The sequence below is a fragment of the Callospermophilus lateralis genome, chromosome 6, assembly GCF_048772815.1.
Source record: "Callospermophilus lateralis isolate mCalLat2 chromosome 6, mCalLat2.hap1, whole genome shotgun sequence".
In the NCBI taxonomy this organism is placed as follows: Eukaryota; Metazoa; Chordata; class Mammalia; order Rodentia; family Sciuridae; genus Callospermophilus; species Callospermophilus lateralis.
This window is the reverse complement of record NC_135310.1, coordinates 77967657-77988585: the sequence shown is the minus strand read 5'-3', so window position 1 is coordinate 77988585 and position 20929 is coordinate 77967657. Positions and strand designations below refer to the sequence as shown.

At 35.1% G+C, this 20929-nt stretch overlaps 1 protein-coding gene across 4 annotated transcripts in view; it reads left to right on the top strand.

Moving 5' to 3' along the window:
* The first annotated feature begins 876 nt into the window (after positions 1-876).
* Positions 877-20929, top strand: part of Cyb5r4 (cytochrome b5 reductase 4) — an 87171-nt gene continuing 67118 nt past the window's right edge. For all 4 annotated transcript variants that reach the window (XM_076858457.2, XM_076858454.2, XM_076858456.2 and 1 more), the window contains exons 1-3: positions 877-1066; positions 6636-6789; positions 18530-18630. In XM_076858457.2, the coding sequence (XP_076714572.2) occupies positions 953-1066; positions 6636-6789; positions 18530-18630 (369 nt within the window). In that variant the 5' untranslated portion in view covers positions 877-952. The remainder of the gene's footprint in view (positions 1067-6635; positions 6790-18529; positions 18631-20929) is intronic.

The window sequence follows — 20929 nt, the reverse complement described above, 5'->3', positions numbered from 1 at the left end:
TGAAAAATACTTTAAAATCATTATTCTATAATTGGAAAGGAAGTCAGTAGTAGGGCTCTGAAACTTTTAGGAATTATGAAGAAATAACGATAATTATTCTAGTAGTAAAATAGTTTGGGGTGTCCAATATTTATTGTACTACATTAAGGGATAGTTATAATTAAAACAAACTGTTTAAATGGGAATGATTTACATAAAACCTAAAAAAAGTGGAGACTAAAGACCAGAATGGAAAAGTATTGATCTTTTTTTTTCTTTTTGTCCAAAGGGGAGCTATTTGGTAGATATGAAACGTTATTCACATTATCAATTTTCTTAATGAGAGAGAAAATAGGAGAAATTTGCCGGATTACGGTAATATAGTAAACTGTGGTCAAGAAGTCCTTTTTAGTTCATACCAAATCTCACAATAAACAATGTAATTACAAGTAAACATATCTCTGTAATATTCCAGGATGATAGCAGGTAAAGGCGAAGATCAGAGGTAGTTGTGAGATTCTCCTTACTGTACAGCCTGGTGTTTCAAAGGAGAGAATTTCAAAGAAATCAGATGCTGTAATAGTGTTATTTTAGTCCATATTTCAGGTAATGCAATCGTACCGCTTATCAACGAACAGACAGTGATGTTCTGGGTTAAAAAGACTCTGCAAGAATATATTCTCGGATTCGATCAGCACCAGGGCTGAGGAACAGCTTCACTCTCTGATCTTTCCGCGAAATAGCTGTCACCTCCATCCAGTGCTGAAGTTTAGTCGGCCGGACCCACTGAGCATGCGTACTTTTCCCCTCTTGCCGCCCCGCCGGCGCTCGCTCCATTGGCTCCGCCCTCCGCTAACGTTCTGCGTCATGGCGTGCTTCACCCCTGGAGACCCCGGAAGTGGGTCGGGGGCTCGGCCTCTGCCCGGCCGCAGAGCCGGAGCGGGAGAATCTGGTCTGAGAGGGGTCCAGCCGAATGAGCGACTCCGGGCAGAGCCCGGGCCAGGGATCCAGGATGCTTAACGTCCCTTCTCAGTCTTTCCCGGCCCCCAGCTCTCAGCAGCGCGTCGCCTCAGGGGGGCGTAGCAAGGTAAGCCAGTGACACTTGGTGGCGCCCAGAGCTCGCCTCCCGCCTGCGTTTCGCTCTTCAGTACAGTCTGTTTTGCCCTCACCGCCTGTCCGCCTCTGTAGCCTTCGTTCCCTTCAGCCCTTGCTGGTCTTCAATCCTGGAACTCTCCTTCCCTTCCTCTCACTTGCTAGCCCTTCTTTCCCGCTGTTAGTCCCCTTCCTTTAGGTCCTTTCCCCTGGATTAATTTCAGATCTCTGGGACAGGACCGCTCACCATGCTTGCCTTATTTTGGGTACTTAATATTGTCTTCCCTCCCTTCAACCTGTCCTCTCTGATCTCTTCTTCATTCTCCGAAGGAGTTGTGAATGTTGTGGGTTCTCTTGCAGAAGGGAAGGACTAAACAGTGGCGACTAGAGACAGTCTGCAACGGTGGGGATTTTTGGAGCTAGGGAATATTTGAGAAGCTAAGACTAATGTCCACAAACCTCCATTCAGGTTTATGGACACTTCTCTCCAAATCATACTGCCTTTCTCTCAGGTATCTGATTGTTTCAACATGCCTTTTGTACTGATATCACTTGCTGACTTCGGAGCTAATGTAACCAATGCTAGAGTATTTGTTAAGCATAGTTACGTTTAGCAACAGGTGGGATGCAAATACATTTTATATTTGCAAAATACAGTAAAAAGTGTGACCCCTGTTCACTTAAACCTGAATGCTGCTTGCTTCTCTTATTTGCTAATGCTTTGTTCTGTAGCCACTTCCTCATGTTTTGTTTTTGAGAATTCCAACTATTTAGGCTACTCCTTTTTCTTTTCATTTCTGGACTCTTGAGTCTTAGCATCATTTAGGACTTTCACCGACTTTCCTTATTTTTATCTAGTTATACCTGAAATTCTGATTTAAGACTAAAACATGGGTTCAGGAATCTGTATTTTTCGCGTGCTTCTCAGAGGTCTGTATCCCCAATTGTAATACCAATACTGAGATTTATTAAATGCTTCATGGCCATATATGTTTTGAGTGTTTTTCCTGTATTACCTTGTTTAATCTTCATAACGACACTTGAAATGGAAGCTTTCAGTATTTCCATTTCACAGAAAGGAAAATGGTTAAAAAATGTTGCCTTGGAGCATATAATCTTGTGATGTGATTTTGTCTGTGATATTTCATTTATTGCTCTGTACGTCTATTTACAGCCACCCAATCATGTGTCCCTTCCTCCCTTGACCTCTTTCTCTCCTTAAACTAAATACTCACTGGATTATAGTGTAGCCTTTCCAGAATTAGATTATGAGTTGTGGCCCCTCTCCACTAAAACTTCCATCCTTGTTCTCAACATCCATCTAAAGGAAAAGCTTAGAGACAAAGACAAAAAGTTACACAGAGGATGATGGCAAATGTGAGTCTTTGAATCCATAAAGAAAACAAATAATATTATTGTGCAATTCAAAATAAATTAAGATTCTTTCTTTTCTTTCTTTTTTTTTTTTTTTTTTTTGGTGTGTGTGTGAAACAAGATAATCTTGACCATGTTGGAAACTGACTTTGGATGAGACAAATATAGATTGAAGGAAATGAAACCTAGTTGGTGACATTGTATATCATAATTGTTAAAAGTGTAGATATTGAAGTGAGAAAAACATGGATTCTTTTCCCAAATCCATCACTTAATCTCTGAATTTGTTTCCATGGGTATAACTGAAAATAACCAATTTTATCGGATTATTCATAGGATTAAGTAAGATAATGTTTTTTCTTAGCACAGCTTCGGTAAGCACTCAGTAAAGGTTGTTTACCCTAGGGTTTTATTCAAACCTCACAAATTTGAATTTGACATAGAGAATGCATTCAGTATGTGATGGCTATTATTATTTCTACTAATAACTCATAAACCAGTATTTATATACTACTTAGTAGAGATGTGATCTCTGATTTCAAGTAGTCTCATAGGTGGCAAAGATTAATAAACAGTCATATATAATACCATAAATACTACAGTAGTGTGTTATGACCAAAAAGTAGCCTGAATCAGAGAAGCCTTCCAGAGGCTTCTGGGGGGTCGGGGTGGGGCAAATCTAGGAAGAAAAAGCAACACTTGAGAGTGAGTACTTGATAGTAATCAAGGAATCAATTCCCATTTGGCTAAAGCATATAATGGAAAGAAATGAAAATTAAATCATTGATCTTTTGAAACAAATTATGACCATATTATGAAGGATCTGGTAAAGCACTAGGGAATTTGGAGACATTATTATAAGGTAACATGAGGAGCTGCTGAAGGAGGGAGGGTACATAATTTGACTTGCATTTCTAAAAATTAACTACCCTGGGGATTATGGAATGGAGAGAGACCAGTGGTTTTGGTTTGGGAGAGGAAAAAATCATTTCAAATGAATAAATTATAAGATTGGGATCAAGAAACCTGAAGAATTTCACTGACAGTCAGAATGGGACAATATAGATTTAAAATTTAGGGTGAAATGTGAAATTGGAAATGTACCACAGATCTATTAATTTGTTTATTTTGGGGGTAAATCGGTACATGAAATAAGTATGATTCAGGAAAGTGAGGTGTAAAAACTTGAAGGTGCCTGCTTTTGCATTAAACATTTTTTATGTTACTATGTTACATACTAAATATAAATAGTAGCCATGTTATAGAAAAATTTTCACTAGGTTGTTTTAACAGATTGAAATATTAATAACATTTCTATATATTACTCAATACTCAAGCCTGGATAATTGGTAAAGAACAGGGATTGATTTGTTGCAGTTTTGGAGACTGAAAAGTCTAAGGTCAAGGGCCTGCATCTAGAAAGAGCCTTTGGTGGAACATTGTGGAAGTCATGGAGAGTAAGAGAGCAGCCTTAAGCCATCCTTTTTTTTTTTTTTTGGTAGAGTTTATTTTGACATATTTATACAAACATGGAGTATGTCTTATTCTAGTTAGGATCCCAGTTTTGTGGATGTAATGATGTGGAGATTCACTGTGATGTATTCATATATGTACATAGGAAAAAAATGTCAGGTTCATTCCACTGTCTTTCCTTTCCCCGCTCCCTTCCCTTCATAGCCCTTTGTCTAATCCCCTGTATTTCTATTCTTTCCCTCCCCTCCTTGTTGTGTGCTATCATCCACATATCAGAGAGAACCTTCAAACTTTGATTTTTTGGGATTGACTTATTTCATGTAGCCTGATGGTCTCCAGATCTATACATTTACCAGCAAATGTCGTAAAGTCATTCTTTTTTATGGCTGAGTATTATTCCATTGTGTACAGATGATCACATTTTCTTTATCCATTCATCTGTTGAAGGGCATCTACTTTGGTTCCATAGTTTAGCTATTGTAAATTGAACTGCTATAAGTATTGATGTAACTGTGTCACCATATATTTGTTGGTCATTTGTATTTCTTCTGTGAAGTGTCTGTTCAGTTCCTTTTCCCATTTATTGATTGGGTCAATTGTTTTCTTGGTGGTGTTTTTGAGTTCTTCATATATCCTGGAGATTAATGCTCTGAGGTGCAGATGGCAAAGATTTTCTCCCATTCTGTGGGCTCTCTCTTTATTCTCTTGATTGTTTCCTTTAATGTGAAGAAGGTTTTTAGTTTGATACTATCGCATTTATTGATTCTTGATTTTACTTCTTGCGCTTTAAGAGTCTTGTTGAGTCTGTTAGTTCCTGAGCCAACATGATCGAATGTTGGGCCTACATTTGCTTCTAGTAGACACAGAGTTTCTCTTCTAATACCTAGATCCTTGAATTGAGTTTTGTTCAGGGTAAGAGACAGAAGTTAAGATTTTCTTCTGCTACATATGGATTTCCAATTTTCCCAGCACATTTGTTGAAGAGGCTATCTTTTCTCCAATATATGTTTATGGCACCTTTGTCTAGTATAAGATAACTATATTTAGGTGAGTTTGTTTCTGTATCTCCTATTTGTTCCATTGATTTTCATGTCTGTTTTGCTGCCAGTACCATGCTATTTTTGTTACTATAGCGCTGTAGTATAATTTAAGGTCTGGTATTGTTATGCCTCCTACTTAAGCCTTTTTATAATCAGCATTAATGCATTTATGAGGTGAAGCCCCTATGAACTTTATAAAACCACTCAAAGGCCACAACTTCCTATCCAGTTGCCTTGGGGATTAATTTTACACATGTGCTTTTTGGGGAACACATTCAGACCATAGCAGCTTTTCATCTAAAAGACGTTAAAGTGTATTTTTAAAAACCAAACCAAACCCCAGAATATACTGTTAGTAAATCCTGAAATCAGGTGTTGGCAGATGTTTTCTTCAAAGGACCTAATGGTAAGTATAGTAGTCTACTCTTATTCATGATTTTGTGTTCTGTGGTTTCAGTCACTCACAGTCAACTCTAGTCTGAAAATATTAAATGGAAAATGGCAGAAATAAACAATTCATAAATTTTAGATTTCATGCTGTTTTAAGTATTATGAGGAAATCTCGTGCAGTCCCCTTCCATCCTGCCTAGCATATGAAACATTTCTTTGTCTAGCAAGTCTAAACCATATGGGCAACACACCTGTCAATCATTTAGAAGCCATTTCTTCGTTATCAGAATGACTATTGCATATTGTAATTCTTATCTTCAAGTAACATTATTTTACTTAATACCGGCCCCAAGTGCAAGAGTAGTGATGCTAACAATTTGGGTATGCCAGAGAAACCATAAAGTGCTTCCATTAAGTGAAGAGGTTAAAGTTTTTCATCTTAAGGATTAAAAAACAAATTGTATGCTTAGGTTGCTAAGATCTGTAGCAAGAATGAGCTCCTGTCTGTGAAACTGTAAAGAAGGAAAAAGAAATTTATATATAGGAAACAGCTAGCATATATAGGGTTTGCTGCTATCCTTGGTTTCAGGTGTTCACTGAGGATCTTGGAACATATCTCCCACAAATATCAAGAAACTACAATATTTTAGGCTTTGAGAGCCTCATTAGTTTTCAGTCATTTCACTATCACCACCATGTGTGAAAACTAGTCTTAGCTCAGGGCTATGTAGAAATCTGTCAGGGTTGGCCAGGGGTTGGCCTTTTCTACGTGTGATTATTTTCCATTGTTTGATAAACTTTCTCACTGGATTCTTAAAAAGCATTTTTAATGCAAAGTTATTCCAGTTTTTCTGTGTGTAGTGATAATTCAAAGAAAGTCAGTGATAGCCAATCATTTGTGTATCTTTTCTTTCCTCAAATCTCTGTATATTTAGGGGGAAGAAATTTTGGTTGAGACTGGCTGTTCTAACATAATCAGTGACAGAGCCAGGACAAGGACATGTTTTCTGACTTTGGATTGAATATTTTTCCTGTTATATTGTGATACCATTATGATGAAAATTCATAGCCCAGATATTTTAAATAATTTTATATTTATAATTCTAATGTAGCAAAAACAATGTTGATGCCTCCTAAAGCTAGATTTGTAGAATTGTTAGATTTTCATTTTTATCTTTTTTTAATGAGAATAAAAGTAATGTAGTATTCTGAAGACAAGTCTCAGGACAAAGGGAAAGCAATTAACTTGAAGATTCCAAATTTAATTCAACCTTTTTCCTTTTCTAGGTACCTTTAAAACAAGGCAGAAGTCTTATGGATTGGATTCGACTGTCCAAAAGTGGAAAGGACCTAACAGGATTAAAAGGCAGGTTAATTGACGTAACTGAAGAAGAACTTAAGAAACATAACAAAAAAGAAGATTGTTGGATATGCATAAGAGGTAGGTGGTAGTTATTAAATAACTTAAAAAATGTGCTGGATTTTCCTTTTGTTATATCATACATAGTCTTATAATTTGGTGATCAGATTCAGAATTAGAAAACAAAAACAAAAATATGCCCATACTGGACAATAAATAATATTGTTCTGGCCTTGGACAGTGTTCTTTCTTCATGTAACTGTTTACATTTTGATGCAGAAAGTTTCTGAAATGAAACTCCCCCCCCCCCCCCCCCCCCCCCCGCTCACATCCCCATATTCTGTTCCCTTTAAAAGGAAACAAGTGTTGGCCAGGCAGTTTAATGCCAAAGATAAAATTATTCAGTAGCACACAGTTTATACAGTCTCAGAGACTCTAAAGGAAATCAGAAGGCCTACATTAAAGCCAAATATTTAGTTCTCGTTTACAGCAGATTTTATTACTTAATGTATGTGGCAATATTAGTTGCCTGTTTTTTCTAGCTCCTAGTAACTTAGAAGCTCCAAAATAGTTGAAGAAATGAGCTGAGAGGTGTAGCTGATGAAAGCAGAACTCATGGTAACCAACAATCTGGCATCTAGGCGAGACAAAAGTATAGTAATAGATACAGTGAACCTGTACATCCAGTCTCCACAGTGATGTTCTTGAGACAGTCAGACATACTAAACATCAACTGTTTTATTCAGATTTTTCACTGTTGTGACTAAAGGATTGGATCAGAATAATTTTAGGAGAGGAAAAGTTTATTTGAGGGCTCATGGTTTCAGAGGTCCTAGTCCATAGAAGGCTGGCTCCATTCCTAGGAATTTGAGATAAGGCTGAGCATCACAGTGGAAGAGTGTGGCAGAGGGAAGCAGCTTACATCATGATCCACTGAGTGATGTGGACCATGAGTGGTAATGGAAGGCTGGTAGGGTATGGCTGGAGGAGGTGAGAATTAGGGAGTGGCTTTGGGGTATGTTACCCCAAAGGGTCTCTTAACCCAGTCATTTCCCCTCTGAACCTTCTTGCATTGTCTTATGTGAACTTTAGGGGGACACTTTACATCCAAACCATAACACTACTAATACCCTCTGTTTAAAGGGGAAGGCTTACCAATAATTTCTAATGTAATCCCAGATGAAAGTAAAAGAAAATATATGACTAAATGTAAGTGCCCTTTTCTTCATAGCTGTTATAATTTTTAAAAATTGTGGGGGTTCTGTTGAGCAAGTTGCCTTTTTCATGAATTCCCTTACAATTTACCATAGGTTTTTATTTTCACGTTTTTTTTCATTCTGTGAAGTATGTTATCACTTATCCATTTGACTCTTAGGCTTCCAAAACTTCATTGCCGTCATTTCATTTTCTGACTTCTATGTCTCTGTGGATTTACATCTTATTTATCCCTAATATTTATTTTAGAAAGTTTTCAGGAGTATGGGAAATAAATGAATGCTTTTAAATCCAGAAGTCCTAAGATAGTCTACCACCCAGTAACTTTCACAAATGTACCTTTTAGTTATTTTTCTTTAAAATTACTTTAAATTCTTGAGAAATCCATTTATTTTTCATTAGTTTCTTTTCCTTATGTTTCCATTGAAATTGGCAAAAGTTATACTGTTTTTCTAAAATAACATGCAGAGTTATATTTAGTTATAGCTGATTAGCTTCTATTGGACCAACACTCCAGCAACCTCAGGACAAAATATAAAAAGAAAAATTTATCTAAAGACCTGGTGAGCAACCGAAAGTGGACAGAAACTAGAGGACAAGGGCCATTTGTATTTAGTAGAAGGGAATGTCCCTGGGTAAGTTTCCTGTTTCTTATGGCGTTTAATTAGAGGTTAAGTCTGAGTGTTAATGCCATGAAATGTAGATAAAACTCAGATGGCTACTGGCTTAAAGAACTAGAAGACAGAGATTGGGGTATTTGCAATAAGTAGAAAGTGAAGGAGAAAATTCAAAGAAAGAAGTATCCAGAGAAGAATATAAACTATTTCTTGTATATATGACAGACTATAAGTAGCCCCAAAGCTAAAACATTGAAGAAAGCTTTAAATTTTCAATTTCCCAAATGGGAAAGAATTTGAGTTTGGGTCTAGTCAGTTGCCTACTAAAACAGAATTTGTTAGGAATATAACAGAATCTAGAGTTTCTTCTACCTTATCCAAAGTTACTAAACACATTGAAGAGAAAAGGCAAACTGGAGATGATCCAGGTTTTTGAATTTAATTCACAAGAATTTTAAAGTACGTATTATAAGTATACAAAGAAGTAAAAGAATGTATGTATAAAATGAATAAATAGGATATCTCAGAGAAATAGCAATTATAAAAAATGAACATCTAGAACCAAAAATTAGCATATATGAAATTTTTTTACAAATTTGATATTTGGTTTTATAGTAGTTTGGAGGTGATATAAGGAAGATTTAGTGAACATGCAGATAGATAAGTAGGATTATCCAATCTGAAGAACAGAGAGGAACACAATTAGACAGTCTCAGAGACTTATCAGAGAAGATAAAAATGTCTAATATATATGTATAGAATTCCAGAAGGAGGAAAAGAATGAGAAAAATTTTGAAGAATAGAGGCGAAATATTTCACAAATTTGAAGAAATACATAAAATTGTGAATTTAGAAGCTTAGCAAATCCAAACATGGTCAATAGAAAGCAGACCACATCTAGGCACATCCATTTGCTGAAAGTCAAAGATAAAGAGAAAATCTTGAAAGTAGTCAGAGAAAACATACCAAGAAACAATTAAATGACTGCTGAGGGAAAAATATGCTACCATCAACTCTGAATTTTATGTTAACAAAGATACAGAATTCTTTCTGAGGCTAAATTGAAATAAGAACTTTTTAAACTGAGAATTTATTACCAGCTAACTTGCACTATAAGAAATGCTAAAAGGAGTTCATCAGTTCGAAAGATAGTGATTTCTGATGACAGCTCAAGAAGTCAGGAAATGGTATTTGTTATGGTTTGGATGTGAGATGTCCCCCAAAAGCTCACATGTGAAACAGTACAAGAAAATTCAGAAGAGAAAGGATCAGGTTTTAAGAGTCTTAACCCAAGCAGTGATTTAATCCCATGATAGTGATTAACAGAGTGGTAACTGAAGTGGTATGGTGTGGCTGGAGGAGGTGGGAATTGAGGCATAGCTTTGGGTATATATTTGTATCTGGCCAGTGGAGTCTCTCTCTGCTTTCTGATCGTTATATGAGCTGGTTCCCTTTGCCACACTCTTCGGCCATGTTGTTAACGTCTGTCTTATCTCAAGCCCTGAGGAATGGAGCCAGCTATCTATGAATTGAGACCTCTGAAACCATGAGCCCTCAAATAAACTCTTCCTTCTCAACAGTTGTGCTTGGTGGGGTCATTTCATCTCAGCAATGAAAGAGTTGACTAAAAAAGCCTTTATGTAAGAGAAAAGATTACATTTTACTTTCTTCACTATTAAAGAATACATGACTGTTTAAAGCAAAAGTTATAAAATTGTATTGTAGACTTACATAAGAAGCAGAAGTCACCAGGACAGGGAAGATATTTAGCAAAGAAATTTAAGAGGGAAAAAATAGAATAAAGTTAGTTTAGTGATAAATTTTCAGTATAATTTTTTGATACCTGTGTAAAAGTGAATTCTGTAAATAATGATATGGGTGGGTTTAAGAGAAGAAAGAATTTTTGGGCTCTGGTTTGTCTTTAGAACTCTGCAAGGGGTCTGCAAGAGGCATTGCTGGCTAGTTCCTGAATGGTAATGATTCATGTCTGGGGAAATTGGGCAAAACGTATTTTTTCCATATTGCAGAATAAAGCCCTGCTGCCTGATGTCAAAAAAAAAAAAAAAAAAAGAATAGGCAATAGGGCTGAAGTTGTGGCTCAGTGGTATAGCGCTTGCGTAGCATGTGTGAGGCACTGGGTTCAATCTTCAGCACACATAAAATAAATAAGTAAATAAATAAAGGCATTGTATTCATCTACAACTAAAAAAAAAGAATAGAGGATAGAGAGCAGTAAACATGAATTTACACATGAAGAGGTATAATGTTAATTCATAAGTAAGCAAGTAAAAGTTATGGATATATACTGTAATTTTTAAAACAGTTATTAAAAATAATGCAAAGAGATAAGGCTAAATTAAATTCTATATAAAATTTGTTAACTCAAAATAAGGAAGGGAGAGGAACAGAGACAGAAAATTTAGGGACTAGGGAATTAATAAAAAGGTAGATTCAAATTCATCTATAATAGTTAATTACATGTAAATGGACCAAGCGCTCTAATTAAAAGGTAGAGATTGTCTATGTTGCATGTGTGTCTGTTCATGTTATCAGGACCTCTCTACATAATGTCTATAAGAGATATACTTTAGGGCTGAGGATGTGGCTCAAGTGGTAGCACGCTTGCCTAGCATGCATGAGGCACAGGGTTCGATTCTCAGCACCACATAAAAATAAAATAAAGATGTTGTATCCACCTAAAACTAAAAAAAAAAAAAAAAAAAAAAAAAAAAAAATTAAAGAGGTATACTTTAGAGATACAGATAATTTACAGATTAAGTTGAAAGTTACAGATAAGTTGAAACAAAATGTGTAGAAAAATGTATATTATCTAGACAGGAAGTAAAAGTTTGATTTGACCTTACTGGTTGGATTATATTAATATCAGATAAAAAGTATTACCAAGGACAAGAATTTTAACAAATATGGAAGTTTCGTAATGATGAAAAGAGTTCTTAGTGTTTTTATGTGTCAACAGAGTTTCAAAATATATAAAGCAAACATTAGCAGAATTGAGGGAGAGAATTAAAAATCTGCAGTTATAGTTGTAGATTTTTCTGAGCAATTGTTGTAATTAGATAAATATCAGTAGACATAATGAAAATAATGTGCAATTTCTTTACTGAACACAAGATGGCAAAGTAGTCACAGTACTTACAGAAAAATCAAGCTGTACATTTGAATACAGTGAAATATACCATGATTTTACCTTATGAACATATCTTCTCCCCCCTCATTTATTTTGAAGTCAACAACATGAACAGTGGTGAATAATTTAAATAAATAGGAGTAGTACAATATGGTGACATAATACTTGGTACATATATGATAGACTTAAGATAAATTTTGTTGATGGGATATAATATGGGACTTTAGAGTTAAATATTTGAATTTTAAAACTAAAAATTATTTTTTAATCTGATTACAAAATTACTAATTTTGCTTATAGCAGTGATCCTCAAACTTTTTGGTCTTATGATCCCTTTATTATGTAAAAAATTATCATGGACCCCCAAAGGACTTTGTATGATGATCTTGATTGATATTTGCCTCTTAGAAATTAAAATTAAGAAACCTAAAGAATATTTTAATATTAATTTAAAAATAAAATAAAATTATTATGGTTTGGATCTTGAAAAACTCTTGTTTTAAAAGTATAGTCCCCAGTACAGGGAGGTTCAAAGGTGGGGCTTTTAGGAAGTGATTACATTGAGAGCTATAACCTCATCAGTGGATTAATCCATTTGATAGACTAATAATTTGAATAATAGTTAACTGCTGTACTGGGTGGTAACTATAGGCAGTAGGGCATGAAGTAGGTCTGTGGAGCTGTGGCCAGGACCACATCTGGCCCCCTTCTCTCTCTCTCTGTTTCCCAGGTGCCATGAACTTAACACCTTTCTTCTACCATGCCCTTCCACCAAGATGTTCTACCTCACTTTAGGCCCACAGCAATAGAGTTGGCCATCCATGGATTGAGCCTATGAAACCATGAGTCCCAAATAAACTTTTCCTCCTCTAAGTTGTTCTTGTCAGGTACTATGGTAACAGCAACAAAAAACTGCCTAACACATAAACTCACTATATGTTATCTTTTATAGTACTTATGTTTATGAAAAATAGCTACTTTTTAAATCAGAAAAACAGAATAGTGGTATTATTTTACATTTTGGTAAATATCCATGATGTGTGGCAGTAGATGATAAGTGTATTATCATGTTACCTTCTGCATCCAGTCTTACATCACATGTTTTGTAGTCTCTAGAAAACCCTACATTTGTGGAAGAATGTGAATTTAAAAAGGCATAACATTTTAGTCTCACTGTGAAAAATTTTTTGCCTTGGGCCACCTAAAGTGTCTTGAGCTCCCTCAGGAGTCTCTATACTAACCTGTAAGACTCTCTGACTTACAAAAAAGAACAAAAAAGAAATGAAAAATTATTAATGGGTATGTGGTCTGAACCATGGTGATGTAGTTAATTGTGGTAGCTTCCTCTGTGAGATTGATTAGTAGGTATAAAATGTTTCAGAGTCTTCCATTGGACTGTCTTTAAGCACTGTCTTACAGAGCTAAGTGTGAGATGAAGTTGAAGTATCCTGTAGTCCAGTTCTGACTTTAATCATCTGAGATAGGTGATATGATTTGGGTTCTCAGTGGGAAAAGGCTTTTCCTCTCTATGGAGAGTTGAAGTAGTGATCAAAAAAGAGCTCTCTGAAATTAGTACCTTCATACATTCTGATGAAAATGGAAAAATAGTGTGGCTATTTCTCAAAAGGTTAAATATAGAATACTATATGTGTCAGTCAGCTTTTCATCACTGTGGAAAAATACCTGAGATGAATAACTTATAAGGAAGTAAGCTCATGATTTCAGAGCTTTCAACTCATGATCAGTTGGCTCTATTGCTTTTGAGTCTGTGGCAAGGAAGTATATCATAATGGGACCATGTGGCAGAGGGAACTGCTCTGCTCATAATAGCCAGCAAGCAGAAAAACAAGAAAGGGTCACAGTATCCACTTCAAGGCCACAACTTTAATAACTTCTTTCCACTAGGACTCACTTACTGAAGGTTCCACTATCTGCCAGTAGCACCATGGGCTGGGAACCAAGCTTTCTACACATGGACCTTTGGGGGATATTCTAGATCCAAATTGTAACACTATCTGACCCACCAAGTTTACCCCTAGGATTATATATCAAAGAAAATGAACATGAAAACATAAATGTCTACACAAAAACTATCTGTAGAAACAGCCATGTTCATCCACTGATGAATGTATAAACACAATGTGATATATCCATACTTGAAATATTAACTATTCATAAAAAGGAAAATTACTGATACATGTCATGGATGAACCTTGAGAACATGCTAAGTGAAAGAAGATAGATCTTAAAAGATCACATATTGTATGATTCCATTTATAAGAAGTGTCTAGGGTATACAAATCTATATAGACAGAAGGTTAGTGGTTACCTAGGGCTAGGAGAATGGGAGGAAGTCTTCATGAAGAATATTTATATATTGGTTAAATTGTAATACCAATCATGTGCTCATTTTCCCCTTTATAAAGACTTACTGTTCTTCACAGTATAAAGAGAGTTTCTCCCTTTAAAAGAACTAATGAGTTCCCTATTTTTGTTTGTTTATCTTAATATCTGTTAAGATCAGATAATGAAACCATGATTAGTCTCTTCACATTGGCTGCTAGGAGATTCAAGTCTACATTGTATTAAAAGCTCGTTCACAGCAATACTGTTAGGCAACTGGTATATTTTCCTCTACACATCTTGCTGTGGATTTTAAAAATTTTCACACAGAAATTGACACATACTTATTGGTAAGTATTTTATTGTAAGATACCTGCAGTCTTTATCAGAGATAATTGGGAGCTTAAATTAAAAGCAAATAAATACTAAAAGTTTACCTAAAAAAATTTAGACAGTATTTGTCAAGATGGAAAGAGTACTTTCTGTGTAGAATGGAAATATCAGTTTCTAATGTTTATTTTTAGTTATCATAAAAGTGATATTGATGTTTGTATTCATAATAGCTACCATTCTGACTGGAGTGAGATGAAATCTTAGAGTAGTTTTGATTTCCATTTCTCTGATTGCTAGTGATGATGAACATTTTTTCATATTGATTGATTGATTGTATGTCATCGTCTGAGAAGTGTCAAAAGGTACACTCATACATTGATGGTGGGACTACAGATTGGTGCAGCCAATATGGAAAGTAGTATGGAGATTTCTTGGAAAATTGGGAATGGAACCACCATTTGACCCAGCTATCCCTCTCTTCGGTCTATACCCAAAGGACTTAAAAACAGCATACTATAGGGACACAGCCACATCCATGTTTTTAGCAGCACAATTCACAATAGCTAAACTGTGGAAACATCCTGCATACCCTTCAATCCATGAATGGATAAAAAAAATGTGGTGTATATACACAATGGAATTTTACTCAGCAATAAATGAGAATAAAATCATGGCATTTACAGGTAAAGGGATAGAGTTGGAGAAGATAATGCTAAGTGAAGTTAGCCAATCCACCCCCCAAAAATGCTGAATGTTTCCTCTGATATAAGGAGTGTGATTCATAGTGGGGTAGGGACAGGGAGCATGGGATGAATAGACAAACTCTAGATAGGACAGAGGGATGTGAGGGGAAGGGAGGAGGTGGGGATTAGCAATGATGGTGGAATGTGATGGACATTATTATCCAAAGTACATGTATGAAGACATGAATTGGTGTGAAGATACCTTGTATACAACCAGAGATATGAAAAGTTGTGCTCTATGTGTGTAATAAGAAAAAAAATAAAAAATGATATTGATCCTTGAACTGAGCTTTTAGAAGGGTGGTGAACTCCCAGACACTGGAATTACTCAAATAGACACTGGATGATCTTCTATCTATATGTGGGGTAGAGATGAGTCTTGAGCTGGATGAGAGAGCAAACTAAAAATTGCCTATAAAGATCTTCCAGTGTTCAGACACCATTTTGTGATTGACTTGAAGTAAGAGTTTCGGATAAGACAAACTATCAAGTGATCATTTTAAATGGGAAATTTTTATTCTAAGAACTTATCTGAGAGCTCAGAGTTCTAGACTCACAACACAGAAGACATAATTTACTGTGAAATGTGCTAAGAACAGGTAACACCAATGCATTACCTAAAGAAACTCAGGTTAGCTGTTGTCTTGCATATGTACTTTTAATGTGCTACACCTCTGCTAGAATGAATTAGCTAATTGTATACCCGGAATTCCTAGGGCATTTGAAAATGGTGTATTTAAACATTGGAACATATCTTCCTAATACAGCTGTTGTATTTAATTTAATACATTGCTCTGCTTAGTAGTACTCAAATTAGTCCTTTTCTTGTGTGTACTCTTGGTTAGAGTTTCAAACACACACACACACACACACACACACACACACACAATAGAGTATGAGCATAAAGGAGGGGATGAATGGATGGATGGATAGAGATAGATATCTTCCTCTGCCACTGAAGGTCACCCATGTAAATGATAGTACCAGTTGGTTTGTGATCAGAAGATCTTGGTCAAAGCCCAGTTTTGCACTATCCAGGGTTAGTGTTTCATAAATCAGTTTCTGCCTATTTTTTTCTTATTCTATCATTAGAATTTACATTTTGCAGAAAAATTAGAGCCTAGCATCAATTTGAGTTTATGCTTCTTGGTCCACAAATATTATTCATTTCTATTTAATGGTAATTGGCTGCTGAAATCTGCCACATCTGGGCAATAAGAGATGTAGGAAGAAATTTAAGAATTGTGTCACTGGAAACTTAAGAGAGTTAAGAAATTATTTTCTAAAGATTTGGTGCTAAGAACAGGTAAGAGGCTAGAACATTGTACTCCAGAGATTTATTTAGTAAAAGCTATATATGAACAAAGAGCATAATAAGGCATGATGGGAAAAAGCATAAAATTTTTGTGATATTTTTTTATTTAAGGGTCCAACTTTTTAATTGTTAGGAAATGGTTTTGTAAAGGAAAAAAAAAGGAAGGAGACAAAAGAGGAAGGGAAGAGCCTGTGTATCAGAGGAAATGGACCAGTTCCCTTTTGGAGCTTGGTTTAAGTGTCATAATGAGCAAATTACTAATACTACTAAGTGTGTTTGGATCTAATGTATCTTGAACTGAAATACTGTCTAATAGACTTAATTACTACGGTGAAGGATTTTGTAAGCATTTCTAATTTTGTCTGTCTGAAAAGGATGGGATGTTTTTCAGGTCCACAGGTCCTGGTCTCTCAGAAAAAAAAAGGCAGGATTATGAGGGGCATGAATCTAAGGGTCGATAAGGCAGCAGAGAACATATGTGGGATATTTTAGTCTTTACAGGCTGACACACTATTAAAGCTACCTGAAAAACTGGTTGTGAAACATGACATTTGTCACAGATGATCATGTGTTGTAAAGATCTTGTTCCTGAGAAATTTTAGAGCTCTGGTCAAGACTAGATTGCAGAGAAAGTTTGAAACTTATTTGGAATGCATCCTCTGTTTTAAGAAGCCTACTGGGAATAATTTTAATCTTAATCATTACCATCACATTTGTGTTCTTTGGATTTTGGAGCATTAAACAATGCAAACAAGTTTGATGGAGAAGCAGAAATGTAGTAGGACTCAACTAGTTTTTTTTTTTAACTTCTTTGGAGGACTTCTGAAAGAGATTCTTTTAATTCATTTCCTTTTGTGCTTGCCTTTAGGCAGTTTTATAAAGAACCCTGGACTAATTGGTTATTTTCAAAAATTTAACTGGTGGAAAAGCTTCAGTACTTTTCTCAGGACTGAAATTAGCTTCTTCTTTCCTTTCAGGATAATTATATCACTGGAACATTTTAAGTTATCTGAGGTTTTTTAAATTCATGGCGGTCATCATATGAAAAGAGGCTAATCTTGGATTTTAAAAAAACCAGTTTTTATTACACTTTCAAGGTGTCTTTAGGGCTGGGTTTATGTGCTTTTTACTTATGTACTGTTTATACTTAAAAAGCAGCTCACTTCTTTCAGAAGGTTATTCATTGAGATAGCTGCTTTATTTGTTGCCTGTTTCTCAAAGATAAAAATGTAATTGAATAGATGAATAGATTAAATAAATATTTAGGGAAAAGCTAAAGATTAAAATCTAAACTATAAATCTTTGTTCCTGGACAATTGAAAAGAAGAGTTGTACTTACTTTTCACAGACCGAAGTGGTCACCTGTGTTGAATCAGGTCAGGCATATGGATGAGATCTTGATTCCTCTTTATCTACCAGATACTTCTACCAAGACAATAGAGAATGATAGAATGGAATATTATTGCTGTGTAAACTCTCTGGACATATTTTACTTTCAAAAATTATGTGCACATAAAGAGTTTCATCATTTTGTGTTGGGAGGCAATCCTCTATGAGTATTTGCTTTTTTGTGTATCTTATAAGCAGACATTGACTGTTTTTTTTTCTGGACTATCTTTTCAGGTATGTTTGCATAGTGAGCAAACTTGGATGATAGAGTATCTCCTTCTAGAACAAAGAGCAGGTTTGCTTATGGTTCTATATAATATAGATAATATCTCCCTTTAGAATAAGGACAGGTGTGCCTACTGTCCTTTATAAAAGATTCAAATTCCCGAAGCTCAAGGAGCCTCTCCTGAAGGAACAGGTCTTACTGGGCCATTTTCATAGGAATTGGGATTCAGGGAACTTGTACAAATATTAATATTGCAGTTATTGATGTGAGTGCTAAACATGTTTCCAACCTTCAAGTCTGCCAGGGCCCATGAAACTGGCAGGTAAACTTATTGGCTTGCAAGTATAGTGAAATTTCAGACCCTTTACAGTTCTGAGTTAATAGTTTGTTAAATAAAATGTATTGGAAAAGATTTATTGGAACTTACATGTATTGACTTTACAATATTTAAGAAGTTTATTGAGGATATTATTTCTCCTTGCTTTGATATAGGGTTTGTTTATAATGTCAGCTCATATATGGAGTTTCATCCTGGTGGAGAAGATGAACTGATGAGAGCAGCAGGATCAGATGGTACTGACCTTTTTGATCAGGTAAGATACTGAAAGTAATTGAAGTAAAACAATGGAAGAGTGCTCATGGATGTAGCACTGTGACATTTTTAGGAAGAAAAAAATAGTTGCGTAAATTTCAGATATGTTGACTTGAATCTTGAAATATAGGCAGATGTTCACGGTAGCAGCTGTCCATTTAATTTGTTTTTGTATTAAAACTTTTGAGATGGTTTCAAATCCTTGGCTTACTTGCTGCTTCCCCCTTGGCAAGTATTTACCAAGTCTTGATTATTTTTATAATAATGGTAATTGATTTACAGAAAGCAGTAAAGATTGGAAAAAGGAACATTGAAACCTGCTGCTAACTTGCTGAGTCTCTCACTTTAAGGAAGTCACTTAGCTTCTCTATTCTTAGTCTCTCCTCATTTAGGGATTGTATATACATTCTGCCTGCTCACTGTACTGAATCTGTATATCACATAGAAAGATAGATGAGGCTGATTAAATGATTAGAAAAGTTATTTTTTTCTGAGTGATAGCAAAGATTGTCTATGGGTATCTCAGAAGATACTTAGTTACTTTCTGCCTTATATTTAGGTAAATATTAGCTCTTATACATTAAAAAAGTTACACAGAATATTTTAATTATTCTCAACTGTTATTCTAGCGATCTTTAGAAGGATAGAAATTTGCCTTTGTTTCACATATGTTTTTGTTTGTTTGTATTTCAATGATAATTAGCCATGTTATAGTACTGGAATTTTATCATTCAAGAGACCTGAATTAGATTGGGTTATTTTGTATTGTTTTTTATCAAATATAATTTGGTTTCTGTTCTTCCTATTTTTTAATTTATGTTAATATTTGTTTTTTGACTAGGTTATGGTAAATATAATTTGTTTAATATTTAAAAGTACTAGAATACATCTGCTTAAGTGACAGAATCTCATTTGCTGTCAATGTTCTACCTGGGTTGGAGAAAAGTCATGTTTACATATTGGTTGTAATAGCATTTTCATTGGGAGACTTATTGCTGTCTTAAAGGAAGTTCCCATTGTCATTTGATATTTGTTATTATCTAGCAATGCAAACCAAATAAAAAGGATTAGGAATATTTGCCTTAAAACTTGTCTGTCACATTTTTCTCCTGTATCTGCCTTGATGCTGGATGTACTCTTTCACAATAATAATTTTCAGTGAAATCTAGTCTTATTTCGTGTTATGAGTTTATATGGCCTTTATTTAAGGAAAGCTTTTTGGAAGAAGTTATAAGAACTACTATATCATTAAGTCTGGCTGCTAAACCAATACTGTAGTTACCAAATTGCTACATTCCCCTTGACTTTAATAAGAGCAGTGAAATTTATTTATGACTTTTCACTCACCATGAAAGTAAACAACTTTGTATATTAGAAATTGTGATGAAGCTTCTTGGATCTTTCAATATAAAACTTTTCTTGTGCCAAATATTTGAGTCATACAAAGACTATTAAATAATCTCTTTATTTTCATAATTGTCTCCAGTTTTGATCCTACTCCTGACCTCTTGTCTTGCATTTCCAAATGCCTCATGAGCAATTTGATAACCTGTTGATATTTTGACTCAGTGTGCTCTCAAATGCTATAAACTTTTCTTCTTTCCTATTTTCCCCTCTTTTGTCTTTATAACGGGGACTTGAAGGCACTGAATAATCTTTGCCTTCTCTCATTCTGCCCCAGTATTCAGTCACTGTCCAAATCCAATGATGACTTTAAATCTTATATGTTTTTCTCCCTTCCCATTGCCTTTTTTCATCATCACCTTCTTTAGCCCTACTATTTTAATACTGCTCAGTATCTTCAGTACCAGTTTAGATAACTTGACAGATAGATTAGTTTTCTTTTTCTTTTTAAATACTGTTTTAGTTGTCAGTGCACCTTTATTTTATTTATATGTGGTGCTAAGTATTGAACCTAGTACCTCACACATGCTAGCCAAGTGCTCTATCACTGAGCTACAACCCTAGTCCCTAGATTAGTTTTATTAAAGACCATTGTCTTAGCACCTTGCTCTTCAACTTTTTAGTGGGTCACTACTGACAGTGGAATAAATTTAGTTATTTACCTGGTATTTGACACCCTAAGGAAAATATATCAGGGTAAATAAATATAACAAAAATAAAATATATTAGGGTAAATCAGTTTGCTCTGCTTTGAGCAAACTGAAGTGCCTGCTGTTTTTCACCAATTCTATGCCTTTGCCTCCCTGATTATCTTTTTTTAATGTATTTACTTAAGTTCTACCCCAACCATTTCCTTCAAAGATAGTTTTTTATACATTAGTGGATGCTCCATAAAT